General features: G+C 42.1%; 1 protein-coding gene across 2 annotated transcripts in view; it reads left to right on the forward strand.

Annotated features, from left to right (window-relative positions):
- The first annotated feature begins 637 nt into the window (after positions 1–637).
- The window catches only part of AASS (aminoadipate-semialdehyde synthase), a 53343-nt gene continuing 35102 nt past the window's right edge, over positions 638–18878 (forward strand). Inside the window, exons 1-2 of one of the 2 annotated variants that reach the window (XM_075208946.1) lie at positions 638–715; positions 15390–15607. In XM_075208946.1, coding sequence (XP_075065047.1) covers positions 15398–15607 — 210 coding nt within the window. In that variant the 5' untranslated portion in view covers positions 638–715; positions 15390–15397. Of the gene's footprint in view, positions 716–3453; positions 3658–15389; positions 15608–18878 lie in introns of those variants that run through there. The other variant, XM_075208945.1, reaches the window with a different exon arrangement.

An 18878-nucleotide genomic window follows, 5' to 3' on the forward strand; every position in this document is an offset into this window, starting at 1 on the left:
GAAGAGAAGAAAAGAAAGGAAAGAAGTTGACAAAAGGTAAGTAAAGAAACGGAGAGGCAAGGGGAGGAAAACAGAGAGGGACAGTACTATAAAGAAAGGGGAGAGAGAAACAGAGGAGGAAAAAAAGCAGAGAGCCACAGAGGAATAAAAAAAAAGTGGGAAAGAGGAACAGAGGAGAAAAAAAAGTGGGAAAGAGGAACAGAGGAGGAAAAAAAGTGGGAAAGAGGAACAGAGGAGGAAAAAAAGGAGAGAGGAACAGAGGAGAAAAAAAGGTGGGAAAGAGGAACAGTGGAAGAAAAAAAGTGGGAAAGAGGAACAGTGGAGGAAAAAAAGGAGAGAGGAACAGAGGAGAAAAAAAGGTTTGGGGGCTATTGAATGTTTGGGTGAGTTTAGGGAGAATGAGGTCTATTTATTAAATGTGACTATGAATTATTTAATGGCAGTGATGGTTGCAAGAAATAGGTACTGCTGGGGCTGTTTGCAGGAAGGGAAATAGGTTTATTTATTAAATGTGAATAGTATTATTTTAATGTTGGGGCTGGAGGAAGGCCTAATTATTAATCGTGAGTGCTATTGATTAAACGCCGGGGCTGGCTGTAATTTTCTAAATGTAGCCATTTTTTTAAATCAAAATAGGTCCTTCAACATTCCTGGATCCGGACAAGCCACAACTAAAGAAACCAGCAGCCACAGGTGGAGAAAGTGAGAAGAACAGGTAGGAGAGAGCAGCACAGTGTGTGAAATGTTGTGATTCTAGTAGGGACAATGGCAATTTTTGGTGAATGTTGTTCCCAATGTAAGGTGTAGGCCAAGTCTGAACTGTTTGTGTACACACTGCATTCTTTGTATACTACACTGTGGTGGTAGATGTCCTGAAAGTCAGGAGTGCTTGAACATATGTGACGCTCCGGCGAATTGAGAGTCTAGTGATTTTGATGCTAGCCACGCCCCAATGGCGCATTTGCCACGCCCCCAAATGCATGACCACACCTCCCAAAAATTTTGCACCGCCACTAGGCTAGCCACGCCCCAACGGCCCATTGCCACGCCCCTGAATGTATTACTACACACTTAAAAAATTTGCACCGCTGCCGGGCGTTGCAAATTTTTTTTGGGGCTTACTCGACTATGAGGGGGGGCCCCATGAATTTGTTGTACCAGGGGACTGAATTCCTCTTGGCAGCCCTGACTGCTCGTGACGGCAGAGCTGCATGCATCTAACAGTAGTGCACACAGCTTTGCCTGTGTATTTGTCTAAAATGTCTCTAAAATGATAACCCACCCCTCTGTCTTAAGTGTCCCGGGCACCCCAGAGCCTTATTCCAGCTCTGGTGATACTTTAGTGGTTGTTACATTGATTCTATTGCCTGCTTTCTACCTTGCACTGATCCTATTCTCAGATCACTTTGTTGAACATATGGCCCTCGTCTATTACACTGACAATATCATTACTCCTGCCTCCTTTGCACTTACTATATCACCAGCAAATCCTTGGAATAGCTCTCCACTTCACATATGCCATTGTCTGCCAACCCTCCCTGCACTGTTATTAAGTCAAACCAATCCCCAAATCACTGGGCACATTTAGGGCTAATACACAATTGTTACAAAATAAGTGTTTTCTTGCAGATGCTTGAAGCATTTCACCTTTGTGGTGATCGTAGTGAATAGCCATTCATTATAAGGAATATTTTCAATGCATTTTTTTTTTAACACACAGTACACATTTATATATTATATATAGAGAGAGATTTGACTGGTAGTTTGTATCTCATGATGTCAGGGGAAGATGCAACAGTGAATGAAGTGCTCATATGCTGCTCTGGTAGACTGATCAGATACAATTGTGCCAACATGTTTCGTAATAGTTAAATTTATTAAACAAAGAAAGATATGTGTCTATGAAGGGAATATTGGAAGGATGTGTTTGTAGGCAACTAAACAAGTTTGAGCACAGAGACATAAACCAGTCACAGATAATGCAAAAGGGTTATGTAATTTTATAACTGGCAGCTTTTGCCCTGCATTGCTTTAGAGAATACCCACTTTGTCTTAAATCATCACATTTAGGCAGTGCTTTTTTTCCCCATAGAACGCTGGGAACGGCGTTCCGAGACCTTTTTTTTTGGTTTGCGGTGGCTTCTCCGCCGGCCTTTAACAATAAAAAGTAAAAAAAAATAAACAAATACCATCTCTCCGGCGCGGCTGCGCCCTCCTCCCTTCTCTATTTGCTAGGACTGTCGGGCGTGACGTCATCACGCACGTCGCGCCCGGCATTCATTCACGGAGGTGTGAGGAGCATATTCAACACAAGAAGAGGAGCGCCGCGCCAGAAAAGAAAGCTAATAAGAAGTGAAGAGGAGAAAGGAGGCAATAGAAAGCAAGGTAAGTTAAAGGAAAAATGGGGGCTGTTTAAAAGAAAGTGTGCAAAAAAATAAATGGTGAATTTTTTTTTAAAAAAAGGCCAGCATGAGGGTGGGGGGAAGGGGGAAGGGGATTCGGTATAAAAATTAGTAGGGCCCGGGGCACAGCATAAAAACTCAAGGGGGACCAAAAAATTAGTAAGGGCACTGGTATTGGCACAGGATGAAACCTGAAGGGGGACATAAAAATTATTAGGGGCACTGGCACAAGATGACACCTGAAGGGGGACATAAAAATTATTAGGGGCACTGGCACAGGATGAAACCTGAAGGGGGACATAAAAATTATTAGGGGCACTGGCACAAGATGACACCTGAAGGGGGACATAAAAATTATTAGGGGCACTGGCACAAGATGACACCTGAAGGGGGACATAAAAATTATTAGGGGCACTGGCACAGGATGAAACCTGAAGGGGGACATAAAAATTATTAGGGGCACTGGCACAGGATGACACCTGAAGGGGGGCATAAAAATTATTAGGGGCACTGGCACAGAATGAAGACTGAAGGGGGGCATAAAAATTATTATTAGTGTTTGGAATTTACTAGGAACATTTGCCTGAAATACAATACATTAAAGGTATGTTTAGACATGAATATATAATTTATTTTCATAAAATATTAACAAGATGTGAGTTCCACCACCTTTTTTTTTTACAAAAAAAGCACTGCATTTAGGTTTTCCTAAGTGTTACTACAACCAAATTCCAGTAGTTCTAAATCACAACTACTTTTGTGTTGGCCCCACCTACCATTGTTTTGGTCCCGCCCACATACATCCACTTCAATAATTTCTTCCAGTGCCACTTTAAGTTCCCAATCCGCCCCTGGTCACATGCCTGTAAAATACAACCATAAGACTCACTGGTTTATTCTATTCGGTTGCCTGTTGTGTCTTGTCACCGTTTGTACTGCATGCACACTTACACATGTTGTGGGCGGAGCCTAGAGGAGGGCACTTTAGGTGACGGGAATATCCTTCACTTCACGTAGTCCAAACTAAATGACGGCCTTCAAACACAGGGATGAGCGTTAGTTCATCGGCAGCGCCGCTCACTATTGGCTGAGACGGGAGGACGTGTCTGGACTCTAAGCTCTGATTGGTACAGCCGGAATAGACGTTCTTCTTTAGTCCTTTAAAGTTGTATCGATCGCCGCTGTTCTGGGGGGTTCGTGGAAGTGGAACGAGCAGCTCAGAATAGTCCTCCCATTGGCAGTCCGATCCTAGCAGGTAGGTGACCCGCACCCGGTTAATCATGGCTTACAGGCCTGCACTGACCACTAATGTCATCCAGTTGCACATTCCCCTGTGTTGTCACTGACTACAGGTGTAAGATAGCAGTTCAGCCATCTTCTCTTTATCAGCATCATAAATCCGGGGGCGATTTCACAGATAGTGATAACCATATAACCTGAGCATTGCTAAGTTATATGGCCCCAAAGCCATAAAAATCACATAGCTGATAATGTATAGTAGGGCAAGGTGATAACTGAGCTACTGTTGTGCGAGAGTCAATACAATAATTTCTGTGTACTTGTCCTCATCCTTCTACTTAGGAGCTTGTCATTGAGTATTCAGTTTTAACTTTTTGACAATGAAATATTATTACCATGGAACCGTATGTCAGTGATTTGTTGCTTTACAATGGTCATAATTTGTTAAGTATTAATTGGCAATCAAGTACTTCGTGTATTCTTTTAATAACAATAATGCTCATGCTGCAAGGCCATTAATAAGCAGTGAAGAAACAGTAAGAGCAAGTAACACATGATACATAGAGACTGCTGCCCATGCACGGTGATCATGTGACATGGATCTGTATGGTAGTGAAAGAGGGGCTGTCTATTATTTATTGCTGTGCCTAATCTAATGTCCTGTATCTTTTATCTGCTGCTTTGTATGCCTGTGTCCATATGTTTCCATATACTACATTCTTGGGCATGTTTTGCTTTATTCATGCCTTAATACTCTGCGCATTGTAGACTGTTTATTTGCTGCATTGTTTTATAAACAATTGCATGAATTTACTGTAACCACATTTGTCCTGTACTTCCTGATCTCATGCACCTATAATCTACTATGCTTTCTCCACCCCTCAACTATCATGCATCCTCCTCCCATGCAACCCCTCTGTACACCTGCCCCTTGCCTTCCAACCTCTTTCCTTCTCGCACCCATCTCCACCACACTACATCTCTCATTATCTACTTCTCCTGACCCAGCTCTTCATACTACATCCCATCTCTACCTCCTGAATTTGATTCCATCTATGACCTCTATCTCTAATTCCAAAACCTCCTCACAGAAAGCTGGCTCATGCCCTCTAACACAGCATTTACTGCAGCTCTTTTTTTAGTGGTCCTCTCCCTTATTCACACTACCTGACTATTATGCCGTCATGGGGGATGGAGTAGTTATCCACTCTCTCCTCCCTGCACCTTCCATCTTATCCCCCCAGGAACACTCCAACTCCTCCTCCTCCTTAGAAGCCCATATAACATGCCACTTCTCTCTGCTCCATCCAAGCAAAGTTGACATCTACTGACCATGACATCTTAAGCTAGGTACACACTACAGAATTTTCCACCAACTTTTTATGCCGATCGATTTTACATGCGATCGATGTTCCGATCGCTCGGTCCATGGACTGCATACACACTAGCCTTGTTTAGGACGATAAAGGGAAGAGCGGACATCCCTTTAGCGACTTTTTACAGTCATGTTGTCGTGAGCAATGACTGTAATTTCGTACTCACTGTTGTGGATCGGTCGGAAGTTTATACGCATTACACAACGGAAACGAGATTGGAACGAAAATATTAAACGATACGACCAACCAAATGAGGCGATAATCGTCCATTTGGGCAGACTTTCAACCGTCGTGTCACTGCACACACTGACCCGACTTTTGAACGAGCGGTCGTATGTCGGCTGATTTAGACGATTATTGGATGAAAACTGTGTAGTGTGTACCCAGCTTTAGTGCCTGACTCGCACACTTTCTATTCATTGAACGCTCTAAGATCATTTTAATTGACTTAAACATTCTCCCTGACAATCCCACAGATCTTGCTGCCACTAAACTTTTCTGCTTTTCCTTCTTTTGACCACTCCCAGCAGACCTCATAGGCTAACAGTTATGGAAATCATAGTCTCAACTCTACTCTGACTGACAGCTGCCCATATCACTCCTGAACCCCCTGTCTGCCCAAAGTCTGGAGGTAACAAATTTAAATAGTGGAAGCCATTGCAATAATGATTAACTTTGCTTTGGTAACCACCTTTAATTAGCTGCTTCAGTCTCTTAATGACTTGGTGGCATCCAAATCTCCAGGCTTAATCGTATTTCCTGTGTGTGTTAGCTGGTCCTCTTTGTGCATTGTCTCTACAGGCAGCTGCAAGCGCTTGCGCTTAGCATCCCTATCATCATCATCATCATCATCAACATTTATTTATATAGTGCCAGCAGAGGTAAGATAACCCTGCTCCCTATGGAGTAGGCTGCATTTTTATCGGTCTTGCCAGGTTCAGTCTGTCCCCAGCATGGCTATAGCTCTTTAACAACTTTAGTATTACATATATGAAAGCACAAAAAAACATACAAGATGCATACATAGGCAAATGGTGATATTGAAGGGAATAACCAGAGAAGAGCAAGTCCCGTTGCGCGTAATGTATGTAATATACCCAGTGCCCGCCTCTCCTTGAACCTTGGGATTAGGGAGACAGAGAGTAAAAAATACAACTGACAAAAGTCTATAATTACCAAAATGATACGCATCCATGGCGAGGTAAAGTTAATCCTTCGTTTCATCACATTTGACACATCTGTCCAGACTATAGGCTCTTGCAAGCAGGGCCCTCTCTACCCATTTCTAGGCCACCTCTATCATTGTCCTTTTGTTTGCCGCCTCTATGTACTGTTTGGTGCCGAAGAAATTTGTGACTCCCTATAAATAAAATTTGATGATGGAACACTGGTTACATTTTATGTCTGACTATTGTCCTATCAATTCGTAAAACCAGTGTATCTCAAGCAGTGCTGTCTTTCTTTGCTACAGACAGTCATAAAAATCGTACTTTATTACATTTAATAATGAATATGTCTGCTATATTTATATTAGTCAACAGACATCGCATAATATTTCTGGTTCCTAGCAAATTGATAAGCTGCATACTGGTTCAACCTACAAGCTAGATGTGGTAGGCCCATTTCGAAGGGAATAGAATCCCAATGCTGCAACTGTAATATCTCAATTGGCCATGGTACTCTGCATCAGTAGGACATACTTACCCAAAGAGCGCAAGATTTAGCTGATCTCTTGACACTGCTGAGTGCCTTTAAGTTGACATCAGAATGGTGTCCATTTCCTATTGGCCAGCATCCTTGTTTTAGGTAACTAGTATACTTTCCTTTCCCATGAAGCACCTGCTGGGTCTCAGAGCTGTTATCAGTTTATATTACTGAAATAATCATAAACACCTCCCTCCTAAACCTACTGCAAATTGATAAAAGTGTGATCACATATTTAGTTAAATATAAAGGCCACTTGGGAGGTATAGTTTTACTACCTATGCTATTGGATGTGGGGTGCAGGAACTTCCTCCATGCCAGTACATGTCCTGCTGGCCTACTTGGTCCTTGAGCCCCCCTCCCCTGCCAGATAAACTCTCCTGCACTGCTGAGTCCCAGGACCTGCCTGAAACAATCATGAAATAATTGACAGAAGCTTGCCATTAACAAACTCTCTCCCCCACTGCTCTTTTCTGCTGTAGAGACTGCGTATGGTGAACACTAATCGCCCACAGACCACACATCATATACCTAAGGAATCTGCATTCTGTTGTACTGCCACTAGATGGCAGCAGTTACTGGCTGTTTTTTTTTTCTTTTTCTCCCCCAACTCCAGCAGAGGGTTTGCCACTTTGATCTTGGGACTTTGCTAATTGGAACACTTATTATTCTGGACTCTCTATCATGCACTTGCACAGCACCCATTTCTGCATACAGAGTGTGAATCATGCAATCAGTCGTGGAACTACCACTAATGTACTGGGTTGCGGCTACTAGGAGACTGGAGATGAAGAGACTGGCAATGGCCCTTTCGAGGCCCCTGGTCTGCTCTCAAAAGATCAAAGCAGAGGCTTCTTTAAACATTAGATAGTATGGGGCCACAGTCCAAGGAAGAGGTCTCCACTCTGCTCTTCTGAGAGCAGAGTGGGGCCTCATGAGGCCAGAGCAGAGTCCCCGGGCCTACTACAAATGGAACTTCAAAAAGGTTAATATCACTGCTACTTTACATTATTATTGTATGTCAATGTTTTCTCCACAGTCTGGCGCTGCAGAGCACTGTTACCGTACACATCAGTCAAATCATCAATAATAAGTTATTAAATATAATTCATCCAGGAATGGTACTTGTGCCTCATGAGCATCTAAGTAAACTGAATCCTTTTAATTAAATTCTTCCTTTTGACGGATTATTTATTTTTACTCTGCATACTACAGAACAATTATCTACCACATTATATAGGAAGCTGAACATCTGTTACTTGCTGGTACATCATAAATCTTTTCATTCTCTCTTATATAGAGAGAACATTCCTAGAGGTCAGATGAAATGAACTATCCACCAGAAGCTAAGTTCCATTTGAAATACAATGCAAAAATGGAAAGTAACAGGTGCTTAAGAGGGAGGGTTAACTAGGACATAAAAGCACACAAATTCTCCCAGCACACTGCTGTTGTCAAGTAAAAGACTGTTTGAAAAGGCCTCCTATTTAGAAATAAAAAGCTGAAGTTTTGGTAGCACATACTGGCAAATATGATGAGTCACCCACCACATCATGGTGCTTCTGCTAATATGATGGTCCTAAACAATGAGTGTACCATATTGCGTCATATTTTTGGGTTCTTAACTGAGAACAAACTTACCAGGAGCTCCAAAAAGCAAGTGCTACAGGGTTCCGCAACTGAAAACCCCTCCCGTTCAAATACTTGTTACTTGTATAACAGCCTTTTTCTCTGGCTGTCTTGGGATGTTGTGTATACGTGTCGTGTGCATGCGTTTTTACTTGCATAAAGCCTCCACCAAATCTTCTTCACAGCTTGTGGGGATGCGGATACTCTTCTACCTGGGGATGATTCAGGAGACCACTTGTAACTAACACAAGCGACACATTTGGGGCACACAAAGAATCCCAAACTTTTGATAGTCTATTGGTAAACTTAACAATCAATAGAATAATAAAAGGTAATAGATAATTTCACTGTCAATTTTCTCTTACTAGATTAGTAGAATGGATACATATTTCTACAGTCCAACCACACTGTGGATCACAACTAGCTCTCTTTCACTCAGAAACCCCAGTCTGGATGGTGATTGTGGTACAGTGCAGAATAACAACCAATCACAATTTATGAATTCTATGACTTCAATAATCACAATGAATATCAGTAAAAATTCCCTAGCCTACATTCCACACCACACTAGGGGCCTGATTCATTAAGGATCTTAACTTGAGAAACTTCTTATTTCAGTCTCCTGGACAAAACCATGCAAGGGGTGCAAATTAGTATTCTGTTTTGCACATAAGTTAAATACTGACTGTTTTTTCATGTAGCACACAAATATCAACTTTAAATTTCAGTGTACAAATAAGCTATCAAGTATTTGTGTGTTACATGAAAAAACAGTCAGTATTTAACTTATGTGCAAAACAGAAAACTAATTTGCGCCCCTTGCATTGTAACATGGTTTTGTCCAGGAGACTTAAATAAGAAGTTTCTTAAGTTAAGATCCTTAATGAATCAGGCCCTAGGTTATTATCTCTCACACTGACTAACAAATGCTAAACAATATGTAAAATTATATTAACGTTGGTTTGCTAATTTGGGTTTCGTATGAACAGCAATACTTATAGATGATTAAGTTTTAATAGGTGCCTCCAGTAGTATCAGGTAAAGTCTTTAGCAAGATCTCCCACATGTATGAGGCTCTGTTGTCTCTGTATGGAACTATGTGTGTGGAACTGCAATACGATGAGCAGGTGTCTGTATGACTCCCTGCCACCTCTTCGCTACTTTCAATTCCTTACTTTCTCCAATCCTCCATTTTCTGCCTCTGACTTTGCTACATTCTTCTCCTCCAAAATCAATGCCATCAGAACCAAAATCTCATTCTCCCACAATTTTCATTTTCCCCTTGCCTCACCCTCTCCGTTGCCCTACAACCTTCATCCCTTTTTCTCCTTCTGCCCCACTTCCAGTGAGAAAGTCCCTCTTTTACTTCTATCCTCTCCCCCTTCCACCTGTCCACTTGATCTCCTCCCCTCCCACCTTCTCAGATCCCTCCCTCCCTTATCTGCTCTCACCTAGCCCTCCTCTTCAAATTTATCCCCCCTCATCTGGAATTTTCCCCTCATCCTTCAAAGATGCTATAGTCTCACCTATTCTTAAAAAAAGAATCCTGATCCCACCACCCTGCCAATTTACCACCCTATCTCCTCTCCTTCGCCTCTAAACCTACCACCACTCTGACAACTTCTTCCTCTATCCTCTCCAATCTAAATTCCGCCCCCTCCACTGAAACCGCCCTAGCTAAAGTCACTCATGACATTTTTATGTGCCAAATCTGAAGGCCACTACTCCCTTCTCATCCTCTTGGACCTTTCTGCAGTCTTTGGTGCACTCTATCACACTCTCCTGCTTGACACCCTTCACTTCTTTGGCCTTTCTGATTCTGTCCTCTCCTTGGTTTACTTCCTATCTCTCTAACCGCTCCTTCTGTCTTTTCCTCTGGCTCCTCTTCCGTCCCTTCCTCACTTCCTATAGGATTCCCTCAGGACTCCTTCCTTGACCCTCTGCTCTTTTCTCTGTACACCTCTTCACGAGATCCAAATAGGTTGAACTTTATGAACTGGTGTTTTTAATTTAATTTTTTTCAACCTCATCAACTATGTTCACTGGGTGACTTTATCCGCTCCACTGGCCTATTGTACCACCTTTACGCTCATGACACCCAAATCTACCGCTCGTCTTCTTCCCTCTCCTCTTCCATCCTCAATAAGGTGACCTGCTGCCTCTGCCTATTTTTCTTCCTGGATGTCCCAACATTTCCTTAAGCTAATATGGCCAACTCTGATCTCATAGTCCCCGTTTCCCCCGTTCTAGAGACTCCTTCCCTTCCACCCTCTCCATTACCGGTGGTTCTACCATCATCTCCTCCTCTTCATCCCAAGTTTTTTGCCTGGGGGCCACTCCTGACTCCTCCCTCTCCTCCACCCGTCGCATACAACCCCTTGCCCAACCCTGCCACTTCCATCTCCACAATATAGCCTGAATCAGAACCTTCCTCTCCCCTGATGCAACCGAAACCCTCATCCACTCTTTCATTCACTCTCCTGGATTACTGCAACCTTCTCCTTACTGATCTCCCCCACACCCGTCTCACTCCACTTCAATCCGTACAGAACACTGCAGCCTGACTTATCTTCCTCTCCCACCGGTCCTCATCTGCCTCCCCTCTCTGTCGAGCTCTACACTGGCTCCTCCTCTGCTTCAGAATCCTCTTTTAATTCCTCACCTACGAAGCCCTTTTTAACCACACTGCTCCTTATCTCTCCAACCTCATCTCCACTCACACTCCTCGCCCTCTACGGTTGTCCAACAACCGCCACCTCACCTCCCATCTGGTCATCACCTCTCACTCCCGCATTCAAGATTTTTCCCGTGCTGCCCCCCCTTCTCCGGAACTATCTCACCGGTTCTATCAGGCTTTCCCCAGCCTGCCTAGCTTCAAAAGCTTGCTCAAAACCCATCTGTTCAGGTTGGCCTAATCTTACTCCATCCAACCCTGCCCTCCTCTAACCGTCTTCACTATCCCTCTACACTCACTATACTTTACCTCCCCCTCACTCTTCCTCCGCTCCTTCTTACTCGCATTCATCGCTTCCCTTAGGGTGGCGGTTCCCAAAGTGTGCGCCGCGGCTCCCAGGGGTGCCGTGGCGCTGTCACTGGGATGCCGCGAGCCAGCCATAGAAAAAACCTAAGGGCACATAAACTTACCAATCAGCACGGCGCCGGGACCCAGCAGACTCCTCTCTCCCGCAGCTGTCACTGAATATCGACGTCAGTCCCCTCTGAAGGTCTCTTACGGTTCCTGCTGCTGACTGTGCAGTTGTAGAGATCCCCATTTGGAGATGCAGGTCCACTCTATTTCTGTTTCCTGCCTCCATTTCTCCTCCCCACCAAGAGCTCCTACTTCTCTTTATGTGCACCTCCTTTACTTTCCTTACCCTTCTTGCCTCTCCTTCGCACTGGCGGCTCTCGCCTTCCACTCGCCTATTTGGCACCCATCCCATTTAATAGGGAGCTGAGACTGTACATTCAAAAAGCATATAAGAATATTCTGCCTGAACATTTCAAAAGTAAAATCGTTTAACAAGCAGTTTTTGAGCATTGTAAGAGTTTGGGAAGAATTCTAGCATATTTGGCCAGTGCTAAATGTCTCCCTGTTTGGTCCATAATGCCAGAAAATGATAGTGTGGTGTTTTGAAGATCTTTCATCTTTGGTTGTCCTCTATTCACAACGTGATGATGATTATATTATTATTATTTTTATTATTATTATTATTATTTCAAAGGCGCCGCAGATTCCATAGCATAGGATACAGAAGTAAGTAACGAATAGATGAGCTAATATGTAGAAGTAGCACAGATGAGTGAGAGCAATGCTATAGGGACTGTGAAGATACCGGGTTTTGTGGCCCAATTATGCCCACTTCACGCTGGCTGGCCACCCTGGGGTGCCTTACTATACTAGGGAAGTCTACCCAGTATCTTCTATAGTCACTCGGGCAAATGCAGTTAGAAAGTAGAACAATACATTTATTGTGATAGAAACAATCACTAGAATATTCTATACACACAGTAAATTAATACCAGGCAGGTTCACTGCATTATCTCCCTTACACCACTAGCTTAAGGAGTTAGTCACCTGGCTGTTCTGAATTGCAGAATTCAAAGCCCATGGATCTTTCTCAGCTGCATATGTAGTCTCTGGTAGAGAATGGCAACCCTAAACCAGCATTTTCAACACCAAATCCACTGAATGATTAGGGGCAGCACGGCAGAAGTCTTGGAGGTGATAATGAGAGGTGAATTGAGGTGTAGATCAGAGTGGTGTGGCCGATAGGTATGTACCTCGAGACAAGGTAAGAGATGTAAGGGGGAGAAGTTTTGGTAAGGGCTTTGTAACTGAGGGTAAGGAGCTTGATCTGAATTTTGAAACTAGTAGGGAGCCAATGTTGGGATTTACGCAGAGGAGAAGCCGAAGAGTGCGGTGGGAGAGGAACATGAGCCTAGCCACAGCATTCTGTATGGATTGAATGTCAAAAATATGAGATTCAGAAAGGCTAGTGAGAAGGAGGTTGCAAAAATCAAGACGAGAAATGAAGAATGGACCAGGATTTTGGTTGCTTCCTGAGAGAGGAAGGGATGAATTTGCGTGATTTTACGAAGGAGGAAGTGGCAGGATTTGGTGAGGGACTGGATCTGAGGGTTAAAACTTAGGAAATATGTCAGATAAATATTCTATTGCACCGTCATCCCTTATCTTTAAAACTGCATGTTTCAGCTCAGGTGTTTGAGGCCTGGTCAAAGGTAGGCTAGTAGGGAGAGGTGAGGAAAATTCGACTTTATGCAGAGGATATACTCCTCTTTATCTAGCCAACCTAGGTCCATCTCTAGCATCTCTTTTTGGTTATTACTGAATTTGTATCCTACTATAGTCTCTGTATGAATTGGGACAAGTCTAGTATACTATTAATTGAATGTCCTAATGCCTGATAGTGGCCCCAGTTAATGGGTTTCTCTGTGTGCATTCTAGGGGAAAAGACTTCAAGAGACTTTGGGATTTTCATACCTCTAAATATCACCCCCTCATGTGCCTTTTATTGCCAACAAAACTAAAGCACTAAGGAATTTGCTGGCGCTATATAAATAGATGATGATTATCTGTGATTTGCACAATTAGCCTTATCAAAACAATTCTTACTTTTTAGGTTGTACAATAATCTCCTATATACATATCACAGTGGATATTCAAGAAAATCCACATCTGTTAACCCATAGATTGTGCCAGTTGAAGGATGATTAATAGACTACTCGCACAAAGCCGTGTTAAATCACGTGGCCCACTGCCAATGTTTCAAGACGCAAAGGATGTGGCAGCTTTTTGAAATATACAAAGAAGTCCAGTTTAATAAAAAAACCATGTGATTAGGTTAGCGGGAGTGTTTTTAGGTGCACTCTGAACCATAGCAGTGAAGCATATGCACATATGTATAGTTAGATTAGCACATTAAAATTGTAGGCAAATATGCACTACAATAGTGTTGTCCCCTCCAGAAGATCAGGGAGGGGACGTGAAGCACAGGTGCGGAGGGGGGTGGTGTGCCACAAATCGTGTAGTTTCCACCCTCCCCCACACAATGCCACAATCGTGTAATTTTGTTGCAGTGGCCAAAACGATGCGATTTGCGATGAATCTCATCATGGATGCCCCCATCACACCCTCTTCACTAGAAAGTGGGCATGATGCGGGAGCATTGCATGTTCTCCGGTGACTCTGGGTGACCTACCCGAAATTCAGCAGTCTCCAAACATTTCCGGGAGAGTTGTAAAGTATGCTGTACTGTTGGTTTCTACATTGGTTGCCTGTTTTGCATCCAATATAAAATACTTTTACTAACATACAAGGCCAGCTTCAAAACTGCACCAACATAAATCTCCTCACTTGTCTCAAAATATCTCCCAAATCGACAACTCCATTCTGCACAAGATCTGTGTCTCGCTTCCACTTTAATGATCTGCTCCCATTCCCGGTTACAGGACTTTTATCAGGCAAAACCTACTTTATGGAATTCCGTCGCTCGCACAGCAAGACTTTCCTCTAGTCTTCAAACCTTTAAGCGTTCTCTGAAAACCCAGCTTTTCAGGCAAGCTTATAATATTCCTCTACCATCCTCTTAACCTCCCTAGGGTGCTCTATTACCACCCATTACACAGTTTAGACAAAACAACTCTTTGACCAACATTGCTGTGTAACTGGATCATATAGCATACAAATCACTTTTTACCTTTGCAATCTGCCTGGACCAATATGCAATATGTAGCACTTGACGTCATGTATCGAATTCCAATTGTCTCATAGAGTGTAAGTGTGCGAGCATGGCCCTCTTACCTCTCTCTGTATTACCCAGTATTGTTTTATTACTGTATTTGTTCCCAAGTGCAAAGTGCTACAGAATTTGATGGTGCTATATTATATTATAATTGATGATACTATGTGTACATACATTTGAATCTCACACGTTAAGTGTCTGCAGCAGAATGACATATGGACTCTGCTGTATCACTTGCTGGACATTTCAGCATTTCAAATTCCCAGTGCATATAGCCCTTCAAATTTTCAACAGAAAATCCTATCTTTCACTGTAGAGCTCTGATAAGGGTAAAAGGCTGTCTGTAGCTGGTTATTGTGTCATGCATAGCATTCCTTCAAGTCAATGCTTTACCCACTTGGTTTTTAAAGTAAACATTATTTCACAGAAGTCTGTATTCCTAGTAGCCATTTATTGGGACAATAGTTCAAATGGTTACTAACAGCTGTCAAGGATAAAGTGCAGGTTTCAAACTGCAAAGAGCTTAAGAAGTATAACTCGCACTAGGCTACTATGATAGACATTGTTAAATCGCTGTGTGACGCGATTAATTTGTCAGTGTGTATTTTTATTCCATATTGAAGTGCTCTGTTAAGCAAAACATCTACAAATGAAATGTAAACTTTTTGGTTAAAATTGTATTCTATTTGGCAATCAAGGAGTTTTGAAAGTCAGTTATAAGTATAATTATTGCTTTGTTGGGATGCTCTGTTTTGACATTGTTTTATACTTGTTAGGTGTCACCATGTGGCAAGTCTTGAAGTGCAGGAGGTATAATGCAGGGTTTCACCGTTTGGTACGCCATCACCATAGGACTGTATTGGCTATAAGAAGGGAGGACATCAATGCCTGGGAGAGGCGATCACCTCTTGCACCAAAACATGTCAAAGAACTTACAAATCTTGGCTACAAAGTCCTGGTACAGCCATCGAATAGAAGAGCTATCCACGAGAAGGTATTTATTTATCTGGAGCAGTTTGGCTCCTCATTGAAATTGATTTGTACCATTTATGAGATTTATTTTTTTTATTTTTTTTTTTCTATCTGAAAGTCTACAGCAGTTTCACCAAGGTACCTGGTATGGGACATAGAATAGTTAGTGTACATTATAGTAAAAGTATCTGATGGTTAATTTACTCTGTACAGGGTCACATTTCAGTAATAACATTGCCTGACTTTGAGACGTGGCACATAACACATAAAACTATATAAAACAAACGCTTCTGTAAGCTAATTTTTTGATTTCAGGTATTCATTATGGGCCTGCGAATTTGTAATGCCTAGAAACTTGCCATTAAGTATGGTAAATGTTATGATTTCCCCTGTAACCTTCTACCACTTATTATGGCTTTGTCTGATGGTTGCAGACTTCTAGATACAGGTCTCTAAGTTAATTAATGATGTGATGTGGTGGTCTGTCTCTTTCTGGGTGTAAAACATTTGCTTTGGACACATGGGGAGTTGTGGCTCTCTAGAGACATGCAAACTGTGCTGCACAAGTTTCTGCTTCTGCCTATGGAGACTGGTTATGCTCTGCATTTAGTTACCCTAAGATTACACATTAATTCTACACTGCTTTACTGACTGAGTGGTTCTTATCAGCCCTTTGTAGACATTTCATTCCTGTCCACCCTTCTCCACCCCAGGAGATACATTGCTCCCACTGAAAGATATAGTTTTGGTTCAGGCAGTGACATGGGGAGCAACACTGTATTCACTCTAGAGTTGTCTGACATTGTGCCCGACCATAAACCCATACTTGCCAACTCTCTCAGAATATCCGGGAGACTCCCGAAATTCGGGTCAGTCTCTCGGACTCCTGGGAGAGCTGGCAAATCTCCCGCATCTGGCACCCCAAAATGACGCGATTTGCGGTTAATCGCGTCATTTTGGCCCCCCATGATGGAAATGCCGTTTTGTTGCGGGGGCGGGGCCAAAATGCCACCATTGGCCCCGCCCCCCATGCACGCCCCTCTCCACCCCTTTCCCGGGCAAAGCAAGGGGAAATGCATAAACCAAAGACTTATTTATGTTATGGCACACACACTATAGATATCTATATCGCTATATATTTGTGTATATATGTATGTGTGTGTGTGTAGAGATATATATATATATATATATATATATATATATATATATTAGTGGCATGATGTGACATGCCCATGTAATCCTTTTTGGAAATTAATGTTGTGTCCTAACTGTACTTGCCGTATTCATTGAAGCATAGATTAAAGCAGCTGTCCCGTGAAACTAAGTTTTGTTTTATACATCAATTGATGTGGAAAGCTTTAAGAAGAGAATTGGCATTTATCATTTTCTCATTGATCTTTTGGTTTATTTGTGAGCCTCTGGCAGCTCATACTTGCCTGCCCTCCAGAGAGTTTTTGGAAAAGAATATGGTCCTTTTTCTTAGTTGTTCTACAAATCATTAGCACATGCATGCTTAAAATGTACTTTTTTAAAGAACAAACTCAAAATCTTATGTTGGATTGCCTGAAATACCTTGTTATAGAGCATCATATGTGATATATTTTTTTTTTCTTTTACCATGATATTGTTAATTAGAAATATTTATATGTTGTATGCAGAATAACACTTTTACTCACAACCAGTTTAGACTGAGGTTCAATCTCCTCTTTTCCGTGTATGGCAAAGTTCTTTGTGGGGGGAAGAAAGGATCTGTGACCACTTCTATATCATAAAACTCCTCGATAAGTACACCATCTCCATCCCCTGGATCTCATTTAAAAATATTGAAAATCTAATTTTTGCATGTTGAAATAAGGTTGTGGATCCTTAAAGGGCTGTGGCATTGTAACAGTGTGCTTGTTTGGGTGGAATGAGGGCTTATTTTACACAGATCATAGGTGGGGCTTGTCTTTGTGCAGATTTTGCCACTGAAAATGTTGGGAGGTATGGATGAGGTGCCCTAGTGCATTTAGCTGCACCACCCATTAGAACACATGCTAGTTCTATTCACATTGTATATTATTGTGTGTGTTTCTGAGCGTCTGATGTCACAAAATGTGGCAGGTCCGTAGTCTTTCACAAGTCAGGCAGCGAAACAATACATCACATCTGAAGAGTATTCATGAAACATAAGCGGTTGGTTTTGTACTGTAAACACTGAACCCCCGGAACACGTCTAGCTTTTATTGGTTGCAAGATGTCATTTTTTGACGACATTCACAATTAAATGGACTGCGCTCAGTCCTTCAGTTGTTTAAAAGTACATTGCTCCAGTGTTTAGTTTTTATTTGGGGTCAACTATCTGAGCATTTATGTGTTTACTAGGCAATATTCTTCAGTGCATGTAACATTTACAATGAAAGTATTTAGTTCCAGGAATTCAAGGCCACTCTTGTGTTGCCACTTTTTTTTTTCTGTCTCTCCCCAGTACAAGTTTGTTAGCACAACTCATAGGAAAGAATGTGACTTCTTGTACCTTGCTTTCAGTGTAATGCCTTGGAATACATAAAAGGAGATGGAGATGATTCTTTCCTTTTCTACACTTGGGCAACCTCACATTAAACTGTAAAGAAGTTAAACTTAACATTTTCATACTTTTTTTTTTTTTTTTTTTTTTTTTTTTTAAATGGCAACTATTACTTCAATCAATTACCAATCAAGTATTCTGCTGAGCATAACGGCGTCATAGGTCTCAAAGTGAGGGAGTTGAAACCCGCCAAGTTGTTTGCACCTAAATAAAATATCATGCTGAGAGTTGGATTCCCCCCCCCACACACACGAAGTTTCTAATCAAACCGTTCAAATTTGAGAACCACTTGTAAGGGATGTGGATCGGCAAAGTCTGCAGAAGATGCAGGACACGTGGGAGAATACTCATTTTGACAATATTCTACCTATCCATGAGAAATTCTCTCTGCCACTCCCTCAGATTCTTCCGAAGCCCGTTGTATGTGGGCTGAAAATTAGCATCAAATAATGGGAAGGGTCTTTGGTAATATAAACTCCCAAATGCTTAATATTTCGGAAGCCATGTGAAGGCAAAAGCATTTTGAAGTCCTTCAACTACCTCTGGGGAAGCGGTGAGATTGAGTGCAGCAGATTTTGAATAATTAATCTTAAAGTTTCATAAAGCTCCAAATTTGTGGAACTCTAAAACCAAGTTTGGGACCGAAATTACCGGGTTAGTAATAAATCGCTAACAAATCATCAGCGAAGAGTGCAAATTTTTAAGTTGAATTACCTAGTCGAATTCC

Source organism: Mixophyes fleayi, chromosome 4 (genome assembly GCF_038048845.1).
Source record: "Mixophyes fleayi isolate aMixFle1 chromosome 4, aMixFle1.hap1, whole genome shotgun sequence".
Taxonomy (NCBI): domain Eukaryota; kingdom Metazoa; phylum Chordata; class Amphibia; order Anura; family Limnodynastidae; genus Mixophyes; species Mixophyes fleayi.